The 24061-nt window shown below is 38.5% G+C and overlaps 1 protein-coding gene across 1 annotated transcript; it reads left to right on the forward strand.

The window, feature by feature from the left end:
• Positions 1 to 2206: 2206 nt before the first annotated feature.
• On the forward strand, positions 2207 to 23394 carry LOC145782844 (uncharacterized). The gene is made up of 23 exons (XM_082594608.1): positions 2207 to 2338; positions 3342 to 3456; positions 3633 to 3814; positions 4148 to 4244; positions 4465 to 4621; positions 6143 to 6399; positions 6913 to 7049; positions 8098 to 8172; positions 8845 to 8945; positions 9341 to 9430; positions 10328 to 10421; positions 10774 to 10914; positions 11362 to 11492; positions 11621 to 11699; positions 12405 to 12519; positions 12708 to 12896; positions 13092 to 13198; positions 13500 to 14098; positions 14492 to 14603; positions 17334 to 17631; positions 17846 to 17923; positions 18725 to 18828; positions 21525 to 23394. The coding sequence occupies exons 1-22, from the start codon at positions 2240 to 2242 to the stop codon at positions 18790 to 18792; spliced, it is 3321 nt and encodes a 1106-aa protein (XP_082450734.1). The 5' UTR covers positions 2207 to 2239; the 3' UTR covers positions 18793 to 18828; positions 21525 to 23394.
• Positions 23395 to 24061: the final 667 nt, after the last annotated feature.

Genomic DNA, 24061 nt, shown 5'->3' on the forward strand with positions numbered 1-24061 from the left:
TTAACCTTTTCAAGTTTGGGCTACGCTCTTTGGGTGGCAGCTGACTTTGGTGACCTTTTGGTCTTTCGCTATCATCCTTGTTGTGCAAATTATTTGTGTTTTTGTATATTTTTGTTTTTTTTATTTTTTGCCAACAAAACAAAAATAAACTGAACTGAACTACTTTTTTACATTTATTGACGTGCTGTTGTACGGTAGGATATATAATATATATATTGCAGTAGCCTACTTTGTAACGAAGATACCAGTTTAAAAAATCACATCATTGCAAGCCCTTTTATAACTGAAAAGCAATGCGTGACTGGCAGGCGTGACGACAACGATAACATGTAAAGCCTGCCACCGGTGATGATGGAAAATTCTGACGGTTTTGTCTATTGTGACACATTTCTTCTTGGTTGGTGATGCGCGTTGCTGCTTTATACTTGGAGACGGTCTCATGCACAGTGAGCCTCCATGCATCTCTATCTTCTGCAAGGTTAATCCAATGGCAAGTGTCTAAGTTGCATAATTTCAGTGATTTTTTTAGAGGGTCTTTGTAGCACTTCCTGGGAGCACCAAAATTGTGGTGGCCTGTGGGAAGCTCTCCAAATAAGGTAATCTTTGGTAGTCTGTGATTGTCCATCCTGAAAACATGGCAGACCCAACGTAGTTGTCATTTTAATAGAGATGATTCAATGCTAAAAATAGATGCTCGTTGAAGGACTTCAGTGTCTGGGACATGTTTGCTCCAGTGAATGTTCAGAATACATCTGAGGCAACTCTGGTGAAAACGTTCCAGGAGCCATACATGCTGGCGATATAGCACCCAGCATTCTGATCCATAGAGGAGAGATGTTAAAACAACTGCCGCATATATCATCATTTTTGTTCTCTTTTGTAAGTCGTGATTGTTCTAAACTGGACTGTGAAGCCTCCAAAGGTAGAGTTTGCTTTGTCTATAGTCTATTGCAGTCTATAATTTATTTCCTTGTCAATCTTAGCATCTGAAGATATGGTGCATCCTAGGTATAGAAACTGCTGCACTACATTGAGCTCCAATTAGTCGACAAAGATATAAGGATGGAAGAATACTTCCTCAAATGCAGGCTGATATAGCACTTCTGTCTTTTATAGGTTATTCAGTAATCACTAACCCAAACATTTTGGCAGCTTCTACAAACAAGAAGTTAAGCGTCGCAATGCTTCCTCTATGTGAGCAAGCAAGGCTGCAACATCAGCAAACAGTAGCTTATGGAGTAATTGTGTTTGTGTTTTTGTACGTGCTCTAACACGTTGCAGATTGAATAGGATATATAGTAAGGTATATAAATCTTTTTCATTCCAGACACTAATGACAAAAATAATAATATGATAAGTTTGAAAGTAAGTACTAGCTCATTTTTTTCAGAGAGTCAATATTACTTAGCTGTCTACTTTTGCGTGTGCAACTGTGCATCACTGTTGATATCATCTGTTAACTTCAATATAGTTATTGTCTTTACTAGTTGGTTTACTGTATGTAATTGAAAGATGAATAAGCACTCTGCTTTGCAAAATGTTGTATGATATTATTATTATATTCGCTTCAAGGGTTACTTCCCGGTACTGTGCGGTAACAGTGACAATTTTATCACTAAAGCTCATTTACAATAGAAGTGTGATCTTCACAGAGTGACCAATTTAATCAAAAATGGGGTGTGTTAGCACTGGATTTTATCATTTCACTTTTAATTTTAATCAAAAAAGTAACGATAATATGAATCTATGTTTTTCTTTTAACTTGTATTTGATTTCTTCTGCTTAAACTTGAAAATTACTTTATCAAAAATAGTGAGGCAATTTTTGTATTTTTACAAAATGGCTTTTTTCTTTTTTCAAATCATAACACCGAGTGGTGAGGCCGCTGTTGCACATGGGGTTGCATGAAACAATCCGCTTAGTAAAAAATGCTTCAAAACTTGACATTGCCGGTCATCTCTCATAGTTTTATGAAATCTTTATAAGGAGACACTAACTCATCAGTTTCTTGGGCAAAAGTGGAGCTGACACATTTCTTGTGGCTCCGGCTTTGACTCCACAGCAAGCAGAGTTAAAGGCTGAAGCTCCATCAAAAACACTTCGCTCCGCAACCCTGACCTAAACATTTCTTTTTTATAACTGATGTAAAATGGTTATCGGTAACTGATTTAACTCGTGTTATTTTATAAATTAAAGATAACAGCTTTGTAGGTTTGTTAATAAAAATATCAATGTACAAATGAATAAATATATTAAAATTAACAAGATTGGTGAAGGTTCGTTTGGAAAGGCTATTCTAGTCAAAAGCAAAGACAATGGAGATCCATTTGTAGTCAAGGTATGGTTATAACTACCACAGAAATGAAATATCATCATCAAACATGAAATATCACTTTGATTATACAGGCCATGAAGTAGTCTTCATGTGTGTGGTCTGTCTCCATGTGTGAATTAATCCCCATGAATGTGGCGTGGTCTGTCTGAGAGAGAGAGAAATTTTTCCCTCCAAACTTCACAGTCTGTTGGGTTGGCAGGGTCCATGTTCAAGGCCAACACATCATGCTTAACAAGTTCTTCCCAAGAAAGTTTTGGTCTACTCTAACCCCGCTGTACTGAATCATCAACGCATCTGACCTGAGAAATCCAGCTAGTGCTGCATTCAATGTGCCCAAGCCATCTCATTTTGCCCGATTGGAGAACTCCACCAATCTCTCTTATTGTAAGCTTGAATAAAAGGGTCTCAAACTGGGTATCATCTGCAGGCTTGACCAGACAGGTCCATCTTACCACCGCTCCTTCATTTCTATATGGCTGCAAGTTCACACCCCCCTCCAGAAGACATAACATTTTCAAGGTAGCAAAAGTCAGCCACCAAGTTAAATGTACCACCTTCAGCTTTGCTTACTGGCCTATCGTCTATGGGTCTCGCTGTGCCTTCAAGGCATGGGGAAATAGTATTGAAATAAACATATTTGCATTCCTGGTACAAACCTGCACAAAATGAAATAGTATCATAACGATCTAACATGAAGTTGACACTAAAAAAGACGACAAACTCAATGTGCTTTAAAAAATGCACTGGAATAAAACTTCTTAATGATCAGTATTTGTAACTTGCACGGTCCCCAGATATAGTCATTTACAGATAAAAATCTTCAGCTGACTTTACACAGTAATCAGCCCCTTCCACATCAACACCATAAAAGTTAAATTAAAGGAGTGCTAGAGTGAGTGATCATGACAATTAAATGAAAAGCATTGTTTTGAAATAACTGGAAGATTGCCTGCAGTATTCTTCAAAACTTTGACTTAAAAACATTTTACTCATCAATTCTTTTTAGGAAATTAGAATTTCTGCTATGAGCATCAAAGAGAGAAAAGAAGCAAGAAAAGAAGTTATGTTTTTGTCAAAATTGCGACACCATAATATTGTTCAGTATATTGAATCATTTGAAGGTAATTATGTGTCTAATTTTTAACAAAACTATCTTTTTATGGTTGCTATCCATTTGAATTGTGCTCACAACACCTGCTTTAGGTGCCATATAAAAGATGGAAAACTTTTTCTTTAATAATAAATAGTTACTTCAGATGCAAATTGCACTCTTTTCAACAGTTTTTGCTATTCACAGAAAAGGGCTATCTTTACATTGTTATGGAATACTGCGATGGTGGAGATCTTTCTACTGTAATCAACAAACAAAGAGGCGCCTTGTTTTCAGAAAAACAGATTTTGAAATGGCTTGTTCAACTTTGCCTTGCCTTAAAGCATGTTCATGATCGAAAAATTCTACATCGCGATATAAAAACATCAGTGAGTGATTAATTAAAATTTCCTACTCGTCCATATGATCTTTTAATATTTACTGGTCCAAGGGGGCCCAGCTTTTCGCCACTCCGAAGACAGTGGCGATGATTTGGATATGGTGGCTGGGTGATATGCAAACCGATATGTAATGCATGTTAAGAAAATTAGATTCCTGATAATTATTTGCTAGAAATATTGTAGCCTACCTTCTAGAAATTTGGGATCTCACCACCGTTTACAGCAGATATTTCATTTGAGCTTTATTTTATTATTTTCTCTATTATCGATCCTACTAAATCTATGAGTAAAAAGATTATATTTTCCGATTTCTTTTTGCAGAATGTATTTCTTACAAAGGCAGGAACAATCAAGTTGGGAGACTTTGGAATAGCTAGAGTGCTCAACAATACAATGGATTTGGCTCAGACTTGTGTTGGTGAGTTTGAAAGACGCTGTTGCGGCATTGCTCGTTGATTAGTGTTCAAGCTGTGTTCTTTCTTAGACTTTTTAAGAATACATAGAGAGATAAGCTAATGCCTGGTAGCTTGTAACAGTGTTCTTCAACCGGGGTGCACCACAACAACCACAGGGGTGCATGAGTATGACCGTGTGCAGAGAGATTTGCCAAACAAACTGAACCTTAGGTACACTTTCAGGTACTCCATACTACCTTAGCCCCGAGATATGTGAAAACAAACCTTACAATAACAGAAGCGATATTTGGGCTCTCGGCTGCGTGCTTTATGAAACCCTAACACTAAAACATGCTTTCGAAGCAATCGACTTGAAGAATCTTGTGCATAAAATCGTAAGGTTTGTACCATGTCTGTGATTTGAAATATTTCTAAGTGTAGCCGATCTCTGACTACTCATTATTCAAGTCAGCATAACTTCGGTGCGTGACAGGAAGATTGCCCGTCGGAAAATTGCCCGCCGGAAAATTGCCCGTGTGGGAATATTGCCGTCGAGAAAATTGCCACCCGGAAAATTGCTCGTCTTTGAGGAAGAAATAGCTCTGAAAAAAATCCAGCTGTGAGTCTGTATTGAACCATTGTTCTTAGCACCCCTTTAATTAAACTTAGCACCCCTGAAACCAGATTGGTGCGACGAGATTTAATTATCACGTTTTGACACTGATCTTTGTCATGTATTAGACGAACTTCATGAAGTAGCCTACTTTAATCTGTAGCAAACTTGGAAATGCACATTAGGCAATTCGCAGTAAATAAAGGCACATCATAATATTATCATAAATTTATCATTTAGACATTGAAAGTAGCATCAACTTTCATGTGGGAATGACAAGTGTGGGGAAGGTTTAATTGATATCAGAAATTTACATGATTACTATTGTTGCTCATGTGTTAACCAAAGCGATCATACAGAAGGCAAATAATGAGAATACATCCATCAATTCATTTACAAGAATGTCTTTTCAGTGCTTACTTTTTATGATGATCACCATTTTGGGGTGACAAAATTTGAGACAATAGCTTAATCCGAAAGAAGACTGTCCTCAGAACACAGTGTAAAGCTGTATACTTTTGTCAGCATGAGATAAAGAGTTGATATTTATATTCCCCAGAAGCATTTTTTCATTTAGTTTTTGCATTTGCAGATTAAATTTATCACGCCTTTTATCACAGCTTGGTGCTAAGTTTAAACTATTTGAGGAACAGTGGTTCAATACAGACTCCAGCTGGACTTTTGTCGCAGCTATTTTCTTACTCAAAGACGGGCAATTTTCCGGGTGGCAATTTTCTTGACGGCAATGTTACCACACGGGCAGTTTTCTGGCGGGCCATATTCCCACACGGGCAATTTTCCGACCGGCAATTATCCGACGGGCAATTTTCCTAGTGCCACTTCGGTGATAGTGGATAGAATTGTCAATGCAAGGCTAATATGGATTTCTGTAAATGATATTTTGTACATTCTTGGCCATGTAATTTCCTTCCACCAAAACACCCGACACATACTACTGTACTCTTAAAATAAGCTCTACAAAAAAAGAATCATCCCAACCAGCAACTCAGTTCTTTTTTATATTTATTCAACGTTTGTTGACATTGAGCCAAGATACCGTTTTAAGGTAATCTGCTTGAGAGAAACAACTTCCCAGATTAGGTTTAAAAATGTAATGATTGTATAGACAAAGTATTTAACATGACTTTTTGGTTACCCAACGACAGACGAAATTACACTTAAATAAACAATGCACAATAACGTGTTTAAGAGGCCACTCTGTCGTCGTAAAGACGTTTAGATGGCAGTTGTGTTTTTAATACTGAATATATTTCTTTGCATTTTAATCTAGTAAATTGTGGCATTCAGGGGTTCCTATCCGCCTGTGTCAAGCCGATATTCTTCCGAACTCCGCACACTTGTTTCCCACTTGTTCCGGCGGAACCCGCGAGACCGGCCATCCGTGAACGGCATTCTCCGCAAACCGTTCATTGCCAGTTTAGTCTGGCAATACCTTCCATCTGACGAGTGCCATGATGAACCGAGCCGCCCTGTGCCACACAAGGACAAGGCTACACCTTCAATTTCCAAGCCATCTCGAGCTGCAAGACAGCAGCCCACGCCAGGTATAGTAATATGTCAGGTCACTGCTTTGTCCTATTGGTGGAAAAAATTAGAGTCCTTGACTCTTCGACTAGTGAAGAAGAAGAGAGATTGTGTGATCTTAGTGATGTACTAGAAATGAATTTTCTACCGCAGAGTATAGAACTTCATTCTGATCATTTAGTAATTTATCTTTCTGATGGGAATAAACTGTTCAGTGTAGGCTACTTTTAATTCTGCTTTGTTGACTGAAGATGAAGTTCGATGTCGTTTCTTTTCGCGACATCTATTTCTTTGTCATTGAACTTTCTAAAAACGATTCTGCTGTTATTGCGTTTGTCCAAACAGATATGTTGGTTAAATTTCTCAAATGATTACACAAAACATTGGTCGGGTAATTGAAATGCAAATACTTCTAAGATACAGGACAGTTAATTTTTAATATAACTTTGAATACATTTGTTGTCTAACAAGCTTAGCCTAAACGCTTTTGCAATTTTCATTAAATAAATGCTTCTTATGACGTTTTTTGGCAGCACAAAAACACGAAAACATTGACATCCGAGGCCGAGCCCCTCGCAACCGCAGGCAGCCGCAAGTGGCTGATAAAGAATCAAAACCTGTGGCACGAGACGTTAGAGCTGTAGACAACGCAGCTGGTGAACGTTTGAAAGTAAGTGGTGGTTTCAACTGCAGCGTTGCATGATGCATACTGCTGGTGTAATGGATGAAAGCTTCTTTGATGCTTTTTGTGCTCATAACTTGCGTGTGTGAGTACAAATCTACCAGTACAAACAATCTATCGTACGTTATTTACTGATTGAAGTAAATGTTTGTCAGACTTAAACCATCAGCTTGTGCTGCCCTCCAGTGCAATGCTCTGGCTGGCGAAACAGTATGTCTGCTGTATGAAAACTTGGATGGCAAACTGAATACGTTAGTACTGGAGCAAATAACCACTTATGATGGTTCCTAGCTTCACCTGCCACCAAGGGCGCTCTGGTTTGTTATTGCAATCTATTTTAAAGTGCATCATGTACTCATATATGTACTCATATTGTGCAAACTCTCACCGATTTGCGTAATGCGCAGGCATAATGTGACAGTACACATTTTCAGCACTGCTTATGGAATTGCACGCTAGTACATTTACCCATTAATCACAAAAATTGTTGTTTTGCATCATTTCAATGTTTGACGACAACAGTGTTGTTAAGTTTTGCTGGATGTGCACGTACGTTACCTCAACACAAACTAAGAATAGGACAGAGACTGGTCAGTGTAGTTCTAAGTGACGTAATAACACTGACCAGTCTTAGCGGTTTGCCATAATTACAGAGTTAACAGTTGTCATTGAAATGTGGTCAATTTTCATCTTTATTTGTTTTCATAAATTATTAATGAAAATATTTCTCATTTTTGAATATATTTTAATGTTAGTTGACATTGAAGTGTTGTGTCTGGTTTGCTATAAGAATGAAGAACAGTTCGCATGACGATTGACGACTATGTTGCCAGTATTCCAGCTAACAATATCTTTAAACAATGTAAAAAACGGATTTTGCTGGATGAGATGTTGCTTGCAGGTTTGCATGTGGGGGTAGCGATGCTTTGAGCATTGTTTTTAGCTTCACCATGACAGTTCTGATGCTTGGAAAGGCTTTGAACCCCTGACTCATTCCTGGTCATCGCGCTTATATTTTATTTTGTTTGTTTTTCAGAAAAATAAACTACTGGCTAAAGAGGAAAAAATAAAAAAGGAGATAGCTTCTAAAGAGAAAAGAAAACGTCCAAACGTAAGTGCTGTGGAATAGATATTGTAAAGATCTCATTAAAGAGCTTGATATCGTTTCGTTTGAAAATAAAAACAGTTTCGTATCTGGCTGAACTAGAAGCGAAAATGAAACGCATGAGGAGAATTTCCAAACTGCAGACGTTAAATCAATGTAAAAAACGACTGTTTTGCTGTCTGGGAAGCGCATTGCTTTGAAGTGAAACCAGCAAGAGAGTGGAATTTTGCGTCGAAATGTTTCTGTTTCACGAACAACTTTTTCGTCTATGAGTCAGCAGCTGTCATATGCAGTTTCATCTGTCTTGCTTTTGTCCGACTTGCAGCTGTTTGGGTCCGGTGAAAAGACCGCTTATTCCCACTGTTTTTTTATAATGAAGTTCTTCTCTGTTTTTGATAATATCTTGACGTAACAAAATACACCATGTCCTCGGCATAAAGATCTACCTAGACCGTGCAGTAGTTTATATCAGGAAGAAAAAAAGCACATTGTCTTGATCTTAACAAGGATATAAAAAGCAACAAAGTGTCTGAGAGTGTACAAGTCTACATACAGTAGATCAATAAAGTAAAAAAAAAGAAAGCTGAAAATTAAATTGTTTTAAAATCTTAGGGCAATGAATTGACAAGGCTCTGTGTTATTGCACCTTCTGCTCTCACCTTGGTTATTATTTTACAGAAACCTTCAGCAGTAAATGAGAAAGGAAGACCAGAGCCAGGACCTAGCAACGTCTATAGAAACAATAAAAGGTATCCCAGCAAGTTATTACATGGAGATGGGTGAGAAATAGATCATTTTCTATCGAAATTTTTCTCTGTATTTCTTTTCTGTTGCCTTCTTTATTATACATTTTTGAAAACATACACAGGAAGAACTCATTGTATTTTTAAAGTAGGCCCAAGGAACAATAGTCAAGATATTAAATAATTATCAGCTTCTTAAAAGCTGCAGATTGTTTTGTGTAGCTCACATGTCGAAAGCACTGTTGAGTGTTGACATTACATGAATTTTGGCTTAAAGTATTGACATTTAGGACATGTTCAAGACCAATTATTTTTAATTTAAAACATGAATATAACCAGCAATTAATCGCACACAAAACATTCCCAGTTTGAAGATCAACCTTGAAGCTGTTTTCATTTAAACTGATCGTTAATTTTGTTTGTTCGTTCAGGCTAGGAGACCCAAAGCTAAATTGCGTTAAGAATGCCTGGGAAGAACATGAAGGGAACTTTGCTGCAAAACCCTCTCCTTATGGCGAGAAGTAAGTGATCATGTGCTTTATCTAAGTATCATATATAACAAGCTTTTCTTTTTGACTACTTTGACAACGTTAGCAAAATTTTCAATTTCAGTTTTTAGAGACCACAAAAGGAAAAATCCACACACTAACGCTCGAAACAATTCAAAACGATCACACAATCATGGTAATCATACGTAGCATTCATATCCACATATTCGCATTGACCGCTTGAGATCTTCCCAAGCGGTCACTTCATGTCTGCTCGCTGCACCAATGAAAGTTTAAAGTGAAGACGGTTTACCTCCGTCTGCAGCTATACTGTGTATATTATGTCAATGATATTTTTCATATAGCAATTCGTCTTGTTGTGTATGAGGTGGTTGCAGTCAAGTTATTCCAACCAGGCGCTGCAGCCATTGGACTGTGTTATAGTGTGTTACTATCAAGCGATGTGAGATTGGAATTTCTATTTTGAGGTCGGCAGGTAAGGCAGCGATGAATGCTTCACAATGTAGATTTTAGCGACCTGTTTTAGGCCGATGCTGCGAATTCGCTGTGGTAATAGCGAATTGCACTATAGCTTTCGGAACACAGTTCCCTAGTCATCTGCTATGACAAATGGTGACGAATGATTTATACCATTCGTCATAGCTCATGACTAGGGAACTTATGTGTTCCGAAAGGTAGTGCAATTCGCAATTACCACAGCGAATTTGCAGCATCAGGCTGAAACAAGTCGTTAAAATCTACATTGTGAAGTAATCAACGATCATGCGGCTGAAGGCGAAACTCAATCAATTGCAGCGATGAATGATTTGTTGTGCAGTCTGGGAGCTGGTTTACTTTAAAAGCAATTAAACACATACGATTCTAAACAACGTTGGCACTGACATATTCTTCTATTTCATTCTTCATCAGAGTCAACGCCCGTGCGGCCCACAGGGCTGCCAAGCGACGCCTACACTCCAAGCACCAGGCAGACGTGCTTAGGCTTAAAGAATTGATAAACGAGGTTAGTCTGACGTCCTTGAAACTTTAGGATTGTGTTGTGAAGCTGTGTATTGTTGAGTGAAGTCACTGAAACATTTTAACAAACAATTTTATTTCTTAACCTTTCAAATTTTACAGTAATTTGAAACGTTGTTATATGGGTGAATTTATCAGATCACCATTATAACCACATTTTTGCCTCTTCAGTCACTTTGATATGAACGTACAGTGTATCTACTTGTAGACTTGATTTTCTTTGCTCTAGAACCTTTTGATTTGGGTATTATTCTGTACTAGACCGCTCGACTTACCACAGAATAAGATGATTTCATAATTGAGAAGCTTGAAAAATTATATTCTCTTTGAAACTGCAGGCCAAACCACGCGATATAGCCCACCCAGATGAACGCCCCGTGAACTATGACCCCACCCCGATCGGTATCACCCAGGCATTGCAAGCTGTAGGAGCGCTCACTATTGATGACCAGGTCTCATCGCATCAACTTAATAACCAGGTAGTGATTCTACTTCAGTAAGTTTGAACCTGATTGCTTCACTAGAGCTGCTAGGGTGGCGAAATTCTTTTTAGTTTTGCTTTTAACATGCTCTTGAGCGGTGTCAAACCGGCGCCCTTTCGAGTGCTGTACTAGAGCTTTCATGACTCGGCTATGCAGTCGATAAACACATTCAAAAAGAAAATCATCTTTTTTCGCTGCTTGGGAGAGTGGTGATAATTTTTGTTTGCCTTTGCATGTTCGAAAAGGTGGTGGTTCGACACCTATCGAGATCACGCTAGAGTGACCTGACAACATGCTTGAAAGGGAACATGAAGACAGGCTTATTTATTTTCTGCTTACTTAATCTAAATCTTCAGCCATACAGCATACGCTTGGATACGGCAATAAAACGATTTTTTTAATAAAAAAGGACATGACATCTTGACAAATTGTACATCATTTCAGGCCCTAGATCCTCCTGGAGGTGGAGATTATGCCATGCGGAGGAAGATATTAGAGCGGATCAACAAGAAATACAATCTTGAGAACGAGGAAGAAAAAGTGGCGTTGAAACAGGACGGAGAGCCCAGTCAAATGTAGGACATCAATCATCATTTTTATTGCATTTTTAAACAATATCAAAGACGATCTTTAACCTCATCCGTACCACACATGTATGGTACAATATGGCTGCAATACCTCAAAATATGCTTTCATCTACCAGGTCCAACTCGCCGCCAAATGGTCAACCGTTGAGTTCCTCTCATCACCGGCTGTTGTCATTGATACGGGATCCCAACGAGGTGACTTTCTTGTTTCCCCTGGATCGATTTGTGAACAAATTATTGTAAACCATGTGATGTCCAATAGTATCAATACAGTGTAGTGGATTATGACATACTCCAGTTCAGGCTGATTGTGATAGAAGTTGATAGAGTTAAAACACGTTGATCGAACGGGAGGATTTTTGTGACGACTCCTAATTTTTAGACAAAATTATAAAACCGTGCATACCTAATAATTACATGCGTAATTCAACTAATCAATTTATGGAAAGGTTAAAAAATTTTAAGTGTCCACCCAATAGTTGCATGGTGAGTTTTGATGTTGTGTCTCTGTTTACTAACGTGCCTCTGAAAGAAACTATTACTATAATTGCTGACCACATTTTCAGTGAAAACCAACCTAATCGACCGCCTTTGCGAAAAAATTGTATTACACAGAAATATGACATAATTAAAAAATATAATTAATTCAAACGTTTTGCAACATGTTAAACCCGCTAAGGTTACTTTGCTTTGTTTAATTTGCAAATGACTAATCTGTAAATGAGTTACACAACACAGTTGCGTGTGCTTAAGGTGAGCCTCGAACCCATAACCTTTCGACCAATGGTGAAAGCTTTTCTCATTTGGCCAGGTATCTGTACAACTTACAATGCGAGTAAATTTACAATACCCTTAAATCGTTCTAGGTAAAACATCATTTGACAATTTGTGTTTTGACAGGTTATTCGGCCTGGACCGCGGAAGGCGTGGGGCAAGAACAGCCGCCTGGCCAAGGAAATGGCCGATCTACCCTTGGAAGATATTCCTTCTCTTATAGAAGGTCCAAGCTCACGCTGTAAGTTCCAACTTGCTTTAGGCCTGCAATTATGACAGTGTTTAAAGAAACTTGCGCTGCTAACAATTGATGTTGCATTTTCAATTATCGAGTTATCAAATTCCATCTTTACTACATTGATTCAACCGCTGCAGACGTTGAGCATCCGTAGTGCAACAAACAAATAACAAATCAATGAAAATTTATAGATTCTGAAACACTGCAGACTCCGGCGCCAGAATCATCCTCATCAGGAGTGGATAGAAAGAAGTGGGCACTTCCCAGCGACACCGTCATTCGTCATTTGTCCGAGATGACATTACAAACGCCCATGATCACACTCACAACGAGAGGGAAGACGTTGACGTGCAACGCTGATTGTCAGCAGCAGGCATCTGGTAAGACCATTTGGTAAAAAACTACCTCTCGCGCTTTGTGGCCTTCGATGTATGTACAACAGCTAGGGTGTCTTATTATCTTATTGTGCATGTGCGTTATATTCTTGTAAGACATTCTTACTGTGGATTGCGGTGCTAGTACATCACTTTTGCATCATGCTTACTGTGCACTGCATGTTTATCTTCCTTCCGTAGGTGACTTGGAAAAACCGAAGTCGCCTCCCGCTTCAAATACATCGAACGTTCATCCCGATCGCTTCTCTGACAATCATGGTATGAACGGTCAAGTGCCTACAATCGTGGTGAGATTGCTATGCAGAAGCACACTGAACATAATTGTGTTTCTTATTGAATATAATATAGTTGTGTTTTTAATAGTCTTTATGTGAAAATGACCTGCTCCATGGCTTAGTGATTAGTGTGTCCATGGGGAGGACAACATCTGCTGAAAATTGAGATTCAAGGTTTTCAGGAAAAAAATAACTAGTTTCATCTAATTTCTTCTACTATCATCAGAAATGTGACAGTTGATAATAGTAGTAATAATGTGACTTCTCGCCAGTTGGTGCCAGCTTAAGCGTAAAAAGTTTACTCTCTCTGCAGGAGAAATCAAATTTCCCATTCACTTCGCGCAACAAGGAAGATGATAGATTGCTCAGGAATCCAATCCCAGATCCAGTGATTGAAGGTGACGCGCCGGAAGTGAGGTTGGCTTCTAATCACCCGGATGTCAAGAGAGACACCTACGTCATAAAGTCTATTGATACTGTGGCTTCATTACTTTCTAAGAGAGATAAAACTTTGATTAGAAACAATGCTTTAGCGAAATCTCAAGATGTGTCGTCTAGTGGTTCACCTAATCATGCTCGTATGGGTTTGAACGTGCCGCAAGATGGAGCGAGACGTGCTACCAAAGAAGCGTATGTGATCGATGACGCAATTGATGACGTGGAAGATACAAAATGTTTTAAAGCTTGCAAAAGCTTCGACGTACACCCAACTGACTCCGCAGTTTGGTTGGGTATGCAAGAATCCCCTCCACTACCCCCCAAACCAACTTTCTTGCACAAACCTACAGTGCCCCCCAAGCCCTCACAGTATTCCGCATACCCCCCTCCATCATCTCCCGCGTTATACAGTAAGAAGATGGACAAAAATTCACTAAAATCCGATTTGACTCAAGAAGGAACCGCTTCTGCAAGGTAGGCGTTGTGAGAAATATCATGAATAATAATAATTTGGACAGTAATAAACGTAGGCAAAAATAATAATAATAGGAGTAGTGATGCAAACGTAGATATTTCCATTTTTGTGAAATATTTTTGAAACAAATTTTGTTGAAATTTTTTTTAAAATCTGTTCTAAGTCATTTTTCCATTTTGCGCATATGTAGAACACCTTCAGAAGATTTATGGAACTTTCCGCACATCTACCTGCGTTAGCTTCAAGTTCCGTTCTATTATAAATGGAATAATTTTCTTTTTGACATCAGTGTTGGACACAAGAGCTTATTGTGTGCTCTGTTAACAAAAGTTGCTTTTTTACATCGTTTCAATGTCTGTAGACCGATCAACAATGTTAATTTTGTGTTACAGTTCCACCACCTCAAGAGGTGTGCCGCCAACGTCACAGCCATCCAATCGTGACGTAACACGCTTTCTTCAACCTGTCAATCATTCCTCAAGCATGAAGCATATGCCACATCAGGTAAATGATCAAAGCAGCTTATGTAAAGACGAACTTCAGACACAGATAATTTTCGCCCGGTTGTTTGGTTTCTGTTGTCATTTAACTGGCAATCTGCGTTACTGTAGCTCTGCTGTCACATCACAAAGTTAGTTTTCCAAACACTTCCAAACTATTACGACTTTTGCCAAAGTTGCGCTAACCATCTATGTCCAAAAATGAGTTTCATAGCTGTGATGAGAGCCCTGGTAGGACATTTGAAAGAGCGCGGGTTCGGCACCGCTTAAAAGCATACGGTTGCGCTTTGGGTATATAAGACGCTTAAAGGAATGTCTGAAGGTGGACACGAAGAATGGCTTCCTTGCCTTCCGTCCACTTAATCCAAATCTTCAACCACCGCGTAAGCCTGGATACGATGACAAAGCAGAAGGTTGATATGAGTGAATTTTCTCTGCAGGCCTTGTATGTGAAATATTAAAACAATTTACGCTATCTCTGTCAAAAATCGAGAACCGCGCAAAAGCCCGAGCCTTCAACAAGAACTCCAGCTAGCCATCTTTCCCGTGTCCATCCTGCAGCAGAAGCTTCACCGCACAGATAGGCCTCATCAGTCAACTAAAACTTAATTCAGACTCGTTGGCCATGTACGGAAACGAAGGACGAACATATTGGTTAGAACACCTGGTTAGTCTAATCAAAAAATAAAGAGTTCAAAAGTGTAGATGCTAATCTCATGTTCAGCAAACAAACGTTTCAAAAAATGTACTTTCTTCATTTTCAGTGCTATAAATATAAGCATTTATAAATCTGTAAACTAATCTTTAAGGGTGAGCTTACATTTAAAGGACGAACATCATCTTCACATTCAAACGTAGCCAACAAAGCACACGAAGAACTCGCAACAACGCTCTTAGTCACCATTCCGCCGTTTAACCCTTGTTTTCAAGGTTATAAACGTAAAGGGGGTCGTAATCTTTCACAAAAGTCGATTTGAGACGAATTGATCACAATCTACATTGTCTGGAATATAGAAATATTGATCGCAAATTGCAACTGACAATCAAACAATATTGACAATGTCCGTTTGAAATCTCCAAGATTTGATGGTTTGATTAATTTCGAGCAGTTTGTAGGAGAACAATGGTCTTTTAAAATATCATTCGAAATTAGTTTCGTATATTTTTGTCCGATTCCACAGCCCTGCTCACAATAGCGTGCATAGCAATCGGTCCATCATTTTAACTTTTCACTTTCTCAATGTGACAGACGTATGATGGTCATAACATCCGGGACCTCTTGTCGTTAGTGATTGGGTTAATGACAAGAACGTTGCAGGATTAAGTCGACAAAAACGATTTGAAATAAACGTAACATACTCTATAGGCTAAAGTTCCCCGTGTACAAATATATCGTAGATTGAAACTGACAGTCAAACGATATTGACGATGTCCATCGGCAATAAACAAAATGCTTCTGTTTCTGTTAATCTCTGGTAGTAAATTGCGATAAAATCGGCTTTTAGGATCAAACCTTGGAATTGGTTTCTGTTTCGAATTGTATGTTGGATCTTTATAAACTGCTACTGAATAACGTCATTGTAGCGCACAAAAATTGCCGTTGTTTTCTCTTGAAATCGTGGCCTGTTAAAATTTATTTCATCTGTAAATGGCCATAAGCAGTCGTCAACAAGAAAACAATTAAAACAACATTGTTTTACTTATCTAAACTTAAGCCCCACCGTTGAAGATTCAGATGAAGTGAACAATAAATGTTATTTTTGTAATCATCATTTGCAAGGTAAGAAGGCCAATCTTTTTGTCCAGCTTCAAATATGTCATCAAGTGTCTTGCCCAAGATACAACCAAGTGCCCTTGGTATGTTTCGAATCGATGTCCCGTTGATCGTTGGATTGAAACGCTCACTGCTCGAGTGATAAACTTTACAACTAGAAGATTTAGATTTCATTAACATGAAACGCTTTTCTGATGCAAACTATCACAAGGCGTTTCAGGTAATAATTTGCATTTATTCCGACGTTGCGTCAATCAGACACGACTAACTTCTTCAGGTGTTAGCTCAGACAAATACTACCTGTCTAGCATGGCAGAAAACACTTTGCGATAGTTTAGCATAGTTCATACCGGAAGAGCATCTCGTATTATTGAACTAAATGTTCCCGACAATGGTTCACCAAATCAAACGTCATATAAAACCGTTCAGGTCTACTGAATCTTAGCGTATTACGTCATGGAATTTTCCTAAAAATGAGCCAAGATTGCACCATCGTTCGTAAGACTTGTATCACACCTGTTGAGAATTACTTCACAATGTTTCACTATGACGTCACAGTAACTGCGTACGTGAGTTTGAGATATAGCAATGTATTCTAGTCATTCGTGAAATGGTTGCTTGAAAGTCAGTCGCATATTTAACTGTTTGCTTAGTGCTTGCTAGCTGGACGAAAGTTCCGTCTTTATCTAAGTAGTTTGTTCTGTAGTGACAAGTTTTTAGTGATGTATCGCGTTGCACCCCATTTTCGATAGCCGCGGGCTAATTTTACAGGAATACACTTTTTGAATAGACGTTTCAAAAGAGTGTTTCTTTTCGGTCATTACATACAGACGAACGGATCCGGAAATTTTATGTTACAATTTTCCCACGAAGAGATTATGGTTTACCGCTGTGACCACCAAACGCCTGGTAAACAGCCTCATTCGGTTATTAACAAAACACGTGTTTCATCTCCATCAGCCTCTCTCCGTCATGTCAATCTCTGGTGCGAAAAGGTCGGTTCTAAAAGATGCAATGCCTGTGTCTTTCAACCATTGTAAGGAGATCCATGTATTTTCCGCCATGGAAGACACAGATGAAGATGCTTCACCTACCACGAGTGGTACAAATAATGATGCCATATTTGCATCTGATGATGAAGAAGAACTTAATACCTTTAGAACCAACCTCCGAGATGTTCTACGAAATTCTGATGATGAAGAACTTAATGTCTTCAGAGCCAACCTCCGAGATGTTCTACGAAATTCTGAAGAAGTTGGTAAGACACCACTACACCATTTTAAAAATATATCACGTTTAGACGTTTTCCTCAACTGAATTTTGAAATTTCCATAAGATTTTTTTTAATACTTTCACAATGAGATAGCATCATTTCCAGCGTGTTGTAGGCTACTGCAAAGCTAAAGTCTTCGACTTTTTCTTCATGATCGGAACTCTGCTAAATATAAACTCATTCTCCTTGTTTATTAAAGATGAAGATGACGAAATTTGGGAGGGAGGAAGCGTTGAAAGCGAATCTGCATCCAACAATGAAGAATGGTTCGATTCAGGTGAGATATTCCTCTGTCGTGTCCACACTTACGAGTGTCTTCACGTGGCGTATTCATACGTATACGAGTTTGTCGTGTCCAAGATTGTGTCCCAAGAGTTAAGACGTCGCTTGAGTGGACTAAGACAAGAAAAATTATTTTTGTGTCCATCTGTAAGTAATAAGTATGCCATTGAATGGCTTTTGAAGACGCGGCCGCTTTTTCTTGAACGGTGTTTAACCGACGTGGTTTGTAGGGGTAGGTGCTACATATTGAACCTTGTCAATATTGCCGATATCTAGTTTCGTTTCCAAGGCGCTCCTTCATTTGCAACGTTTACGGAATTTTCTTTACTGATGCACGGACCTGCCAGTTTCACTCTAATCCACTCTCCTCCACCGGTTGCAAGTCTTTGCGTCTCTTCTTCCCAACACAACGCTCCTTAAAGATGGTTTTTCTGTTCTTCCTTGCTAACCATGATAAAAAGTCAATGTAGATACGAAACTATTGGCTCATTGATTTCAAATAATGAACTTCTACTGCAGTAGTCGCTTAAGCACAGAACATGAAACAAAACAATACGAAAAATACTTCAATCGCGAAATGTTAAGCCTGCGATAGAGCAAATGTGTGTATTTTTGCTAAATTTTAAATTGAGTTAACATACAAAATTTTAATAAATGGAGGATGGTAAGAAAAAACTGAGTTTATATTCGGGCTCAGCACATCAGCACTATCCAGAAATGCTTCTTTGAAGTTATGAATTGTTTCGTGTTGCACAGCAGTGTAATCACAGTGCATTATTTTTTTCGTTTATTGTAGACACAGATTCCCACTGTGATTGTTCAGAGAAACTTGACACTCCATCCGACGCACAAAGCTTATCTTGACAATTGCAAAATAACAGAAAGCAACTTGGACTAAAGGTAAGCTCGAAGAAATTCTTAATCCTTTTGCTGTCCAAGGGTGCGCGGTTGATTTGCTGGTAACGTATATGCAGTAATAATGTGTGTTGTTGTATCGCACTATATCCAACGCAGATATGCGTTTGGGAACAATTTTTTTTTTTCAAATTTCGTCGACAAATACAGAATAAGACAGTTCACCGGGTATTTAATTACGACGTAGGTTTCCTTGCGTTCTTTCGGCGGCTGCAAGCTGGGCTACCACACAAGATATTGAAAATTGTAACCAGTTTTGTTTTTTCACATTTTGTCAGCCCGCACGTGACTGGAAGCCAAACGCTGCCGCCCAAGATGAGGCCTGAAAAGGATTGCCACATTGGCGGTTGTAACGCTAGCTTTGAGAAATTTGGCGTTCTTTTAATGCGTTTGACAGGCTATTTTGAGGTGGCACTTTGGCATATTTTTGGCAGTTTTTAATTTTTTTAGCATTCTAAATAGTTTAAAAACTATATTTCATCAATTTGCAGAAGCCTATTTATAAAACATCAGGTTTGAAAAGGCAACTTATTTTGAACCATGATGATATTTTTCATCAAATTGCATTTGTGTTTATTTTTGTCAGCAGCATGATAACCACTGTAGCTTAAAGTGTTGCGATCGTGCCATATTTTAACATGCCATATTTTTTTTAATTCATTAATACAAATGTGGAACGAAAACCCAAAACCGCCAATATGGCAATCCTTTTCAGGCCTCATCTTGGACGGCAGCGTTTGGCTTCCAGTCCAGATGCCATTATAGCGACGTCCACGGCCCGCACGACTGACTTTACCGATGTTTTTTTCAAATAAAATAGTTGATTATTTTTTTGACGAAGGCACAGTGCTTCTCCGAAGACAGTTTGAATTGGTTTTGGTCTCGTTGTACAGCAGCTTGACTGATGTTATGAAACCCAATTATTTTGTTGTCACTCATCTCGCTACGAAAACTTGTTTTTCTTCCAAACTTTCGCTAAACGTGTTCGACAAGCTATGGTTATCAATTATTGATTAGCTTTCGCCTTCTCACAAACCGTGGGACAGCATTAGCCATCAATTGATGTTAAGCTGAAGCGATGGCATCTTTCTGGTTTGCTTTTTTACAAAACGTTTCTCATTATTGAAGCAGGTCATATCATCTCTTGAGTATTTAAGACTACGCGCAGAGAAATCTTAAACTTTCACTGTGGTAAAGTTAGGTTTTGTAAATCATTGCCCATTTGGCTATTGATTATGGGAAGCTTTATCCTTGAATTGAGAGAACTTGTTTGAAAATTTAAACCCTAACCCCATACAATTCTAATTGCGCCATAATCTAACCAACAGCTGTAGCCTTCAATGCATTGTTTTGACAATTTCATTATTTGTATATTGTTTGTTATATTATTGTTTATTAATTATATTGTTTGGTATATTATTGTTTATTAATTATAATGTTTGTATATTGTTTGTACTGTACTTGTTTGTTTATACATGGCGCTATTGAAGCAAAATAATAAATTAACTTAAAAATAATAATAATAAAACTTGACTTGGCAGTTTTGCATCCTTGCAGAGATTGACAGAGTGAAGTTTCCGATAATTGTCATCCATGAATTAGTCCATCCTTTAGGCTTGTGTTAAATGGAGAGCAGTTCATGAGTGCGTTGCTTAAGCGCACACCCTGCGAGTTGAACCATTGGTCTTGGGTTTCTTCGTGCACCAAGTCAGCCACTCAACCGACTGATTTTCCAGGGTGGAGTGGCCTTAACAGTTGTTTCCTTGAGAGAAAATTCGTCATTTTTGCATTGATTCAACGTCTGCAGAAGACTCTAATGGCTAACTGGGGGTACCCACAAGTACAAGTGACAAGCACACTCCGGTGACTAGAGTGTGCTTGTTAATAACCAACAGTTTTCAAAGTCGGCTGCATCGCCGAGTGGTGCGAGGCTCGAAAGGCGCCGGTTCGACACCGCTCGAGTATGCGGTTGTCTTTGGCAAAAACACTCAAAAGCATGTCTGAAGGTTGACACGAAGATTGGCTTCTTTACTTTTGAATGCACGGAATCTAAATCTTTAACCACCGGCATAAGCTTGGATGCGACAAAAAACAGTTTCCACTAAAAGTGAGCGTGAGGACCCGAATACATTTATTTTCGCACATTGGTGTGGGCCATTATTTCAATGGCAACATGAAATTTGTGCGTTATAGACAATTGCTCGCCGTCAACAAGAGCTTCGCAATTTCTATGGAATAAATATTTTATTAAGTTGTTTTGTAAAAGATTTGTACAATTTGTCACAGATTTCACAATTTCCTTCAATTACTGTATAATTTGTTTTGCTGTCAATGAAAAGAATTTGTAATTTGGATCATGCATAAATTATTGCAGAGTGCAGACGGTGTTGCACTGTGCCGATGATGCCTGTTCCGTGTGCAACGCGGCAGTTTTTTGGATGCAAATAAATTTGTTTAAAAGAGAAAGTTCATTTTGCTTTAACTGAAATTTTTAACCTTATCAATTCTCCTTTTTGTACCTGAGTCAATTTGTTTGAAAAACAACGGTGAAAACCAAAACGTTGCATGAGAATTTTAGTTAATGCAGTAACAGTATCTCAACTGCCATTATGAAAATATTATCTGTAGTTGAATGATGTTCAAAATGTTTCAAATTTGCAAATACGTTTCATTCCTTTCAGAACATGTCGGTTGCCAGTCGTTTGCTGAAGCCAACCACATAGAGGAATATAACGGAAACAAACAAACGGAAAAGTCTTTTCCTTTGCCATATCAAATTTGTCCGTCTGTGGGCCGTATCCTACCAACCACAAGCATGCAGTGATAGCAATAAAAGTTGCAACGAACAATCCCTAGCCTCGACATTTTTAGTAATCAGTTCAGCAAGCCATACCATTAAGAAGGGCCATAGCCATTTTTCTTCAGAGCATAGTACTGTTCACAATTATGAGAGAAATCAAGGGCTATAGTCGAAAGGGTACCACTCCGCAAATGACAGCATGCCTGTAAGTGTCTTGCTAAAGACACAGCAACATGGTTTTGAGCGGTGTCGAACCGGCGCCCTTCCGAACGTCCAACCAAGGCTCTCACCACTCGGCCATGCAGCGATGGATTTTGAATGTGCAATCGAGTAATCGTTTCAAAAACGTGCTGGAAAACATGAGGAAGGAAGTAAATCAAGTTGGGAAACGTAAGTAGCGCATTCTCTACTTGGTTGTTCTGTACCCAGACAAAAAAATCTGTCATTTTTCTGTTCCGGTAATATGGCAGACGTTGAATCAATGTAAAACTGACGGATGTTGCTACCTGGGTAACTGCTTGTTTCATTTCGTTAGTTCAATTGCGAACGCAACTTGTTTTAAAATTTAAAATGGCATATCAATTAAATGCCGAAAGAGCTTGCATTAAGGGATGCTGCTTTCGGGATTGGAATACAGTAAACACATTTCAATATTGTCAATGCCTTATATTTTACGTTTGATTATAAATATTTAGCTGGCTTTAATTTACAATCACGCTGTTCCCGTTTGACAAAGTCACGGGTACCATCGCATTTTGATGATAACTCTTCGTCATGATAACGTTGAAAACCGTTGAATCAACATTATACCTCTTTAGTGATGAGTTAATTGAATCCCAGACAGCAAAATCCGACATTTTTACTTTGATTTACGTCTGGAAAGGTTGAATCAATGTAAAAATGACGGATTTTGCTGTCTGGAATCAACATTGAGTGTCTTGTCTTGAGTTAATTTCATTCCATTAAACGCATTCAGCCAACGATTGCATATGTTGTTGGCTGGAATGCATTGAGTTCTGAACACATGAATTATAGATAAACTTTCAACGTTCCATTATCATAAATAAATTGCCGACAGTTTATGGAACACTACAACCTGTGCTACATTTCAGACAGCAAATCAATCGTCCGCAGACGTTGAATCAATGTAAAAAATAGTTGATTTGCTGTCTGATGCCACGTCTTTAGTTCAACGCAGGTACTCGTCTCATTTGGTTCACATCAAGTCCAAGTTTCCACGTTCACAATGTACTTCGTCATGCTTTATTGTGGCTTCTTACCACTTTTGCTGCACACAGTGCAATCTTGTACTTACATAACTGTACCAATCGTTTGACAATGTGCTATCATGGGGTTACATGTTACTGAAAGAAAATTAACACGTGAATGGCCTGTAGTGTAGTATATGTTGTTATATAATATATTATTGTATATACCGGTCGACCCTGATGTTTCAGGATGAAGACCACACTTCTTTGAAGAAAAATAGAGATAAAGAGATAGTATTATTATATAGCCTATATTATAGTTTATTATAGTCTATATTATAGTAGACATGTATTTTGCTTTGTCTTTAGACGGTTGACTGTTGCTCCCAGAAATACTACGGCGTATTTTCCATGTATTTTGTTACTTGTATATATCCTACACACGCTTAAGTTGTGAGTAGACGCTATTTTCTATGCATCTTTGTTTTAAATGTTAGATATTTTTCGTTCACGATATTGGTGTATTTACGCACATTTGCACTTTACCGCAATACAGCACTCCCTAGAGAAACTGCAAGCCGCGGTGGGCAATAGAAATGTAAGCAGTAGTGTTGACAGGGGTCCCGAAAGTACTTTTGGACCCTGGTCGGAGAAGATTTTAGGGGCCCCGAAAACTTTCCAAGGGGCCCGGGAACTTGAAAAACCACCGCATATTCTTTGGATATAGTGTGTTTTTGGAAGTGTGTTGATTTGGGGCTCGAGGATCGCATTGGTACCGAGCCCAAATTATCCTCTCAACGCCCCTGGATGTATGTCTAGTCGATTACACATTGATCAATGCAAAGAAAACAAAAGATTGTTGATGTGTTTGAAGACGATGCAATGACAGTGAGCACTAGTGCTTTGAGTTTAATATTTCGTTCAATGCCAAAACTGCAACTCTGATCAAACAAATGCACTTGGTTGGTTTTGAATCTTTATCCTCGAACTGGCAAAGCCTTTGATTTTGTATACTTGTGGAGGGTTTTGACACAAGACCTTGATTTTTATCATTCTCGATAAGTCGTCGACTCGATGCACGGCAACATGGAGTTAATTCTTTATTAAGAAATTCATGTTCAATGCTCTTCGAACTATTTCACGCTCCCATTCAAGATAATTGCACAAGTCAAACTGCTTGTACCACAATGATGATGATCCTCATCATATA

Source organism: Aplidium turbinatum, chromosome 14, assembly GCF_918807975.1.
Source record: "Aplidium turbinatum chromosome 14, kaAplTurb1.1, whole genome shotgun sequence".
Lineage (NCBI taxonomy): Eukaryota > Metazoa > Chordata > Ascidiacea > Aplousobranchia > Polyclinidae > Aplidium > Aplidium turbinatum.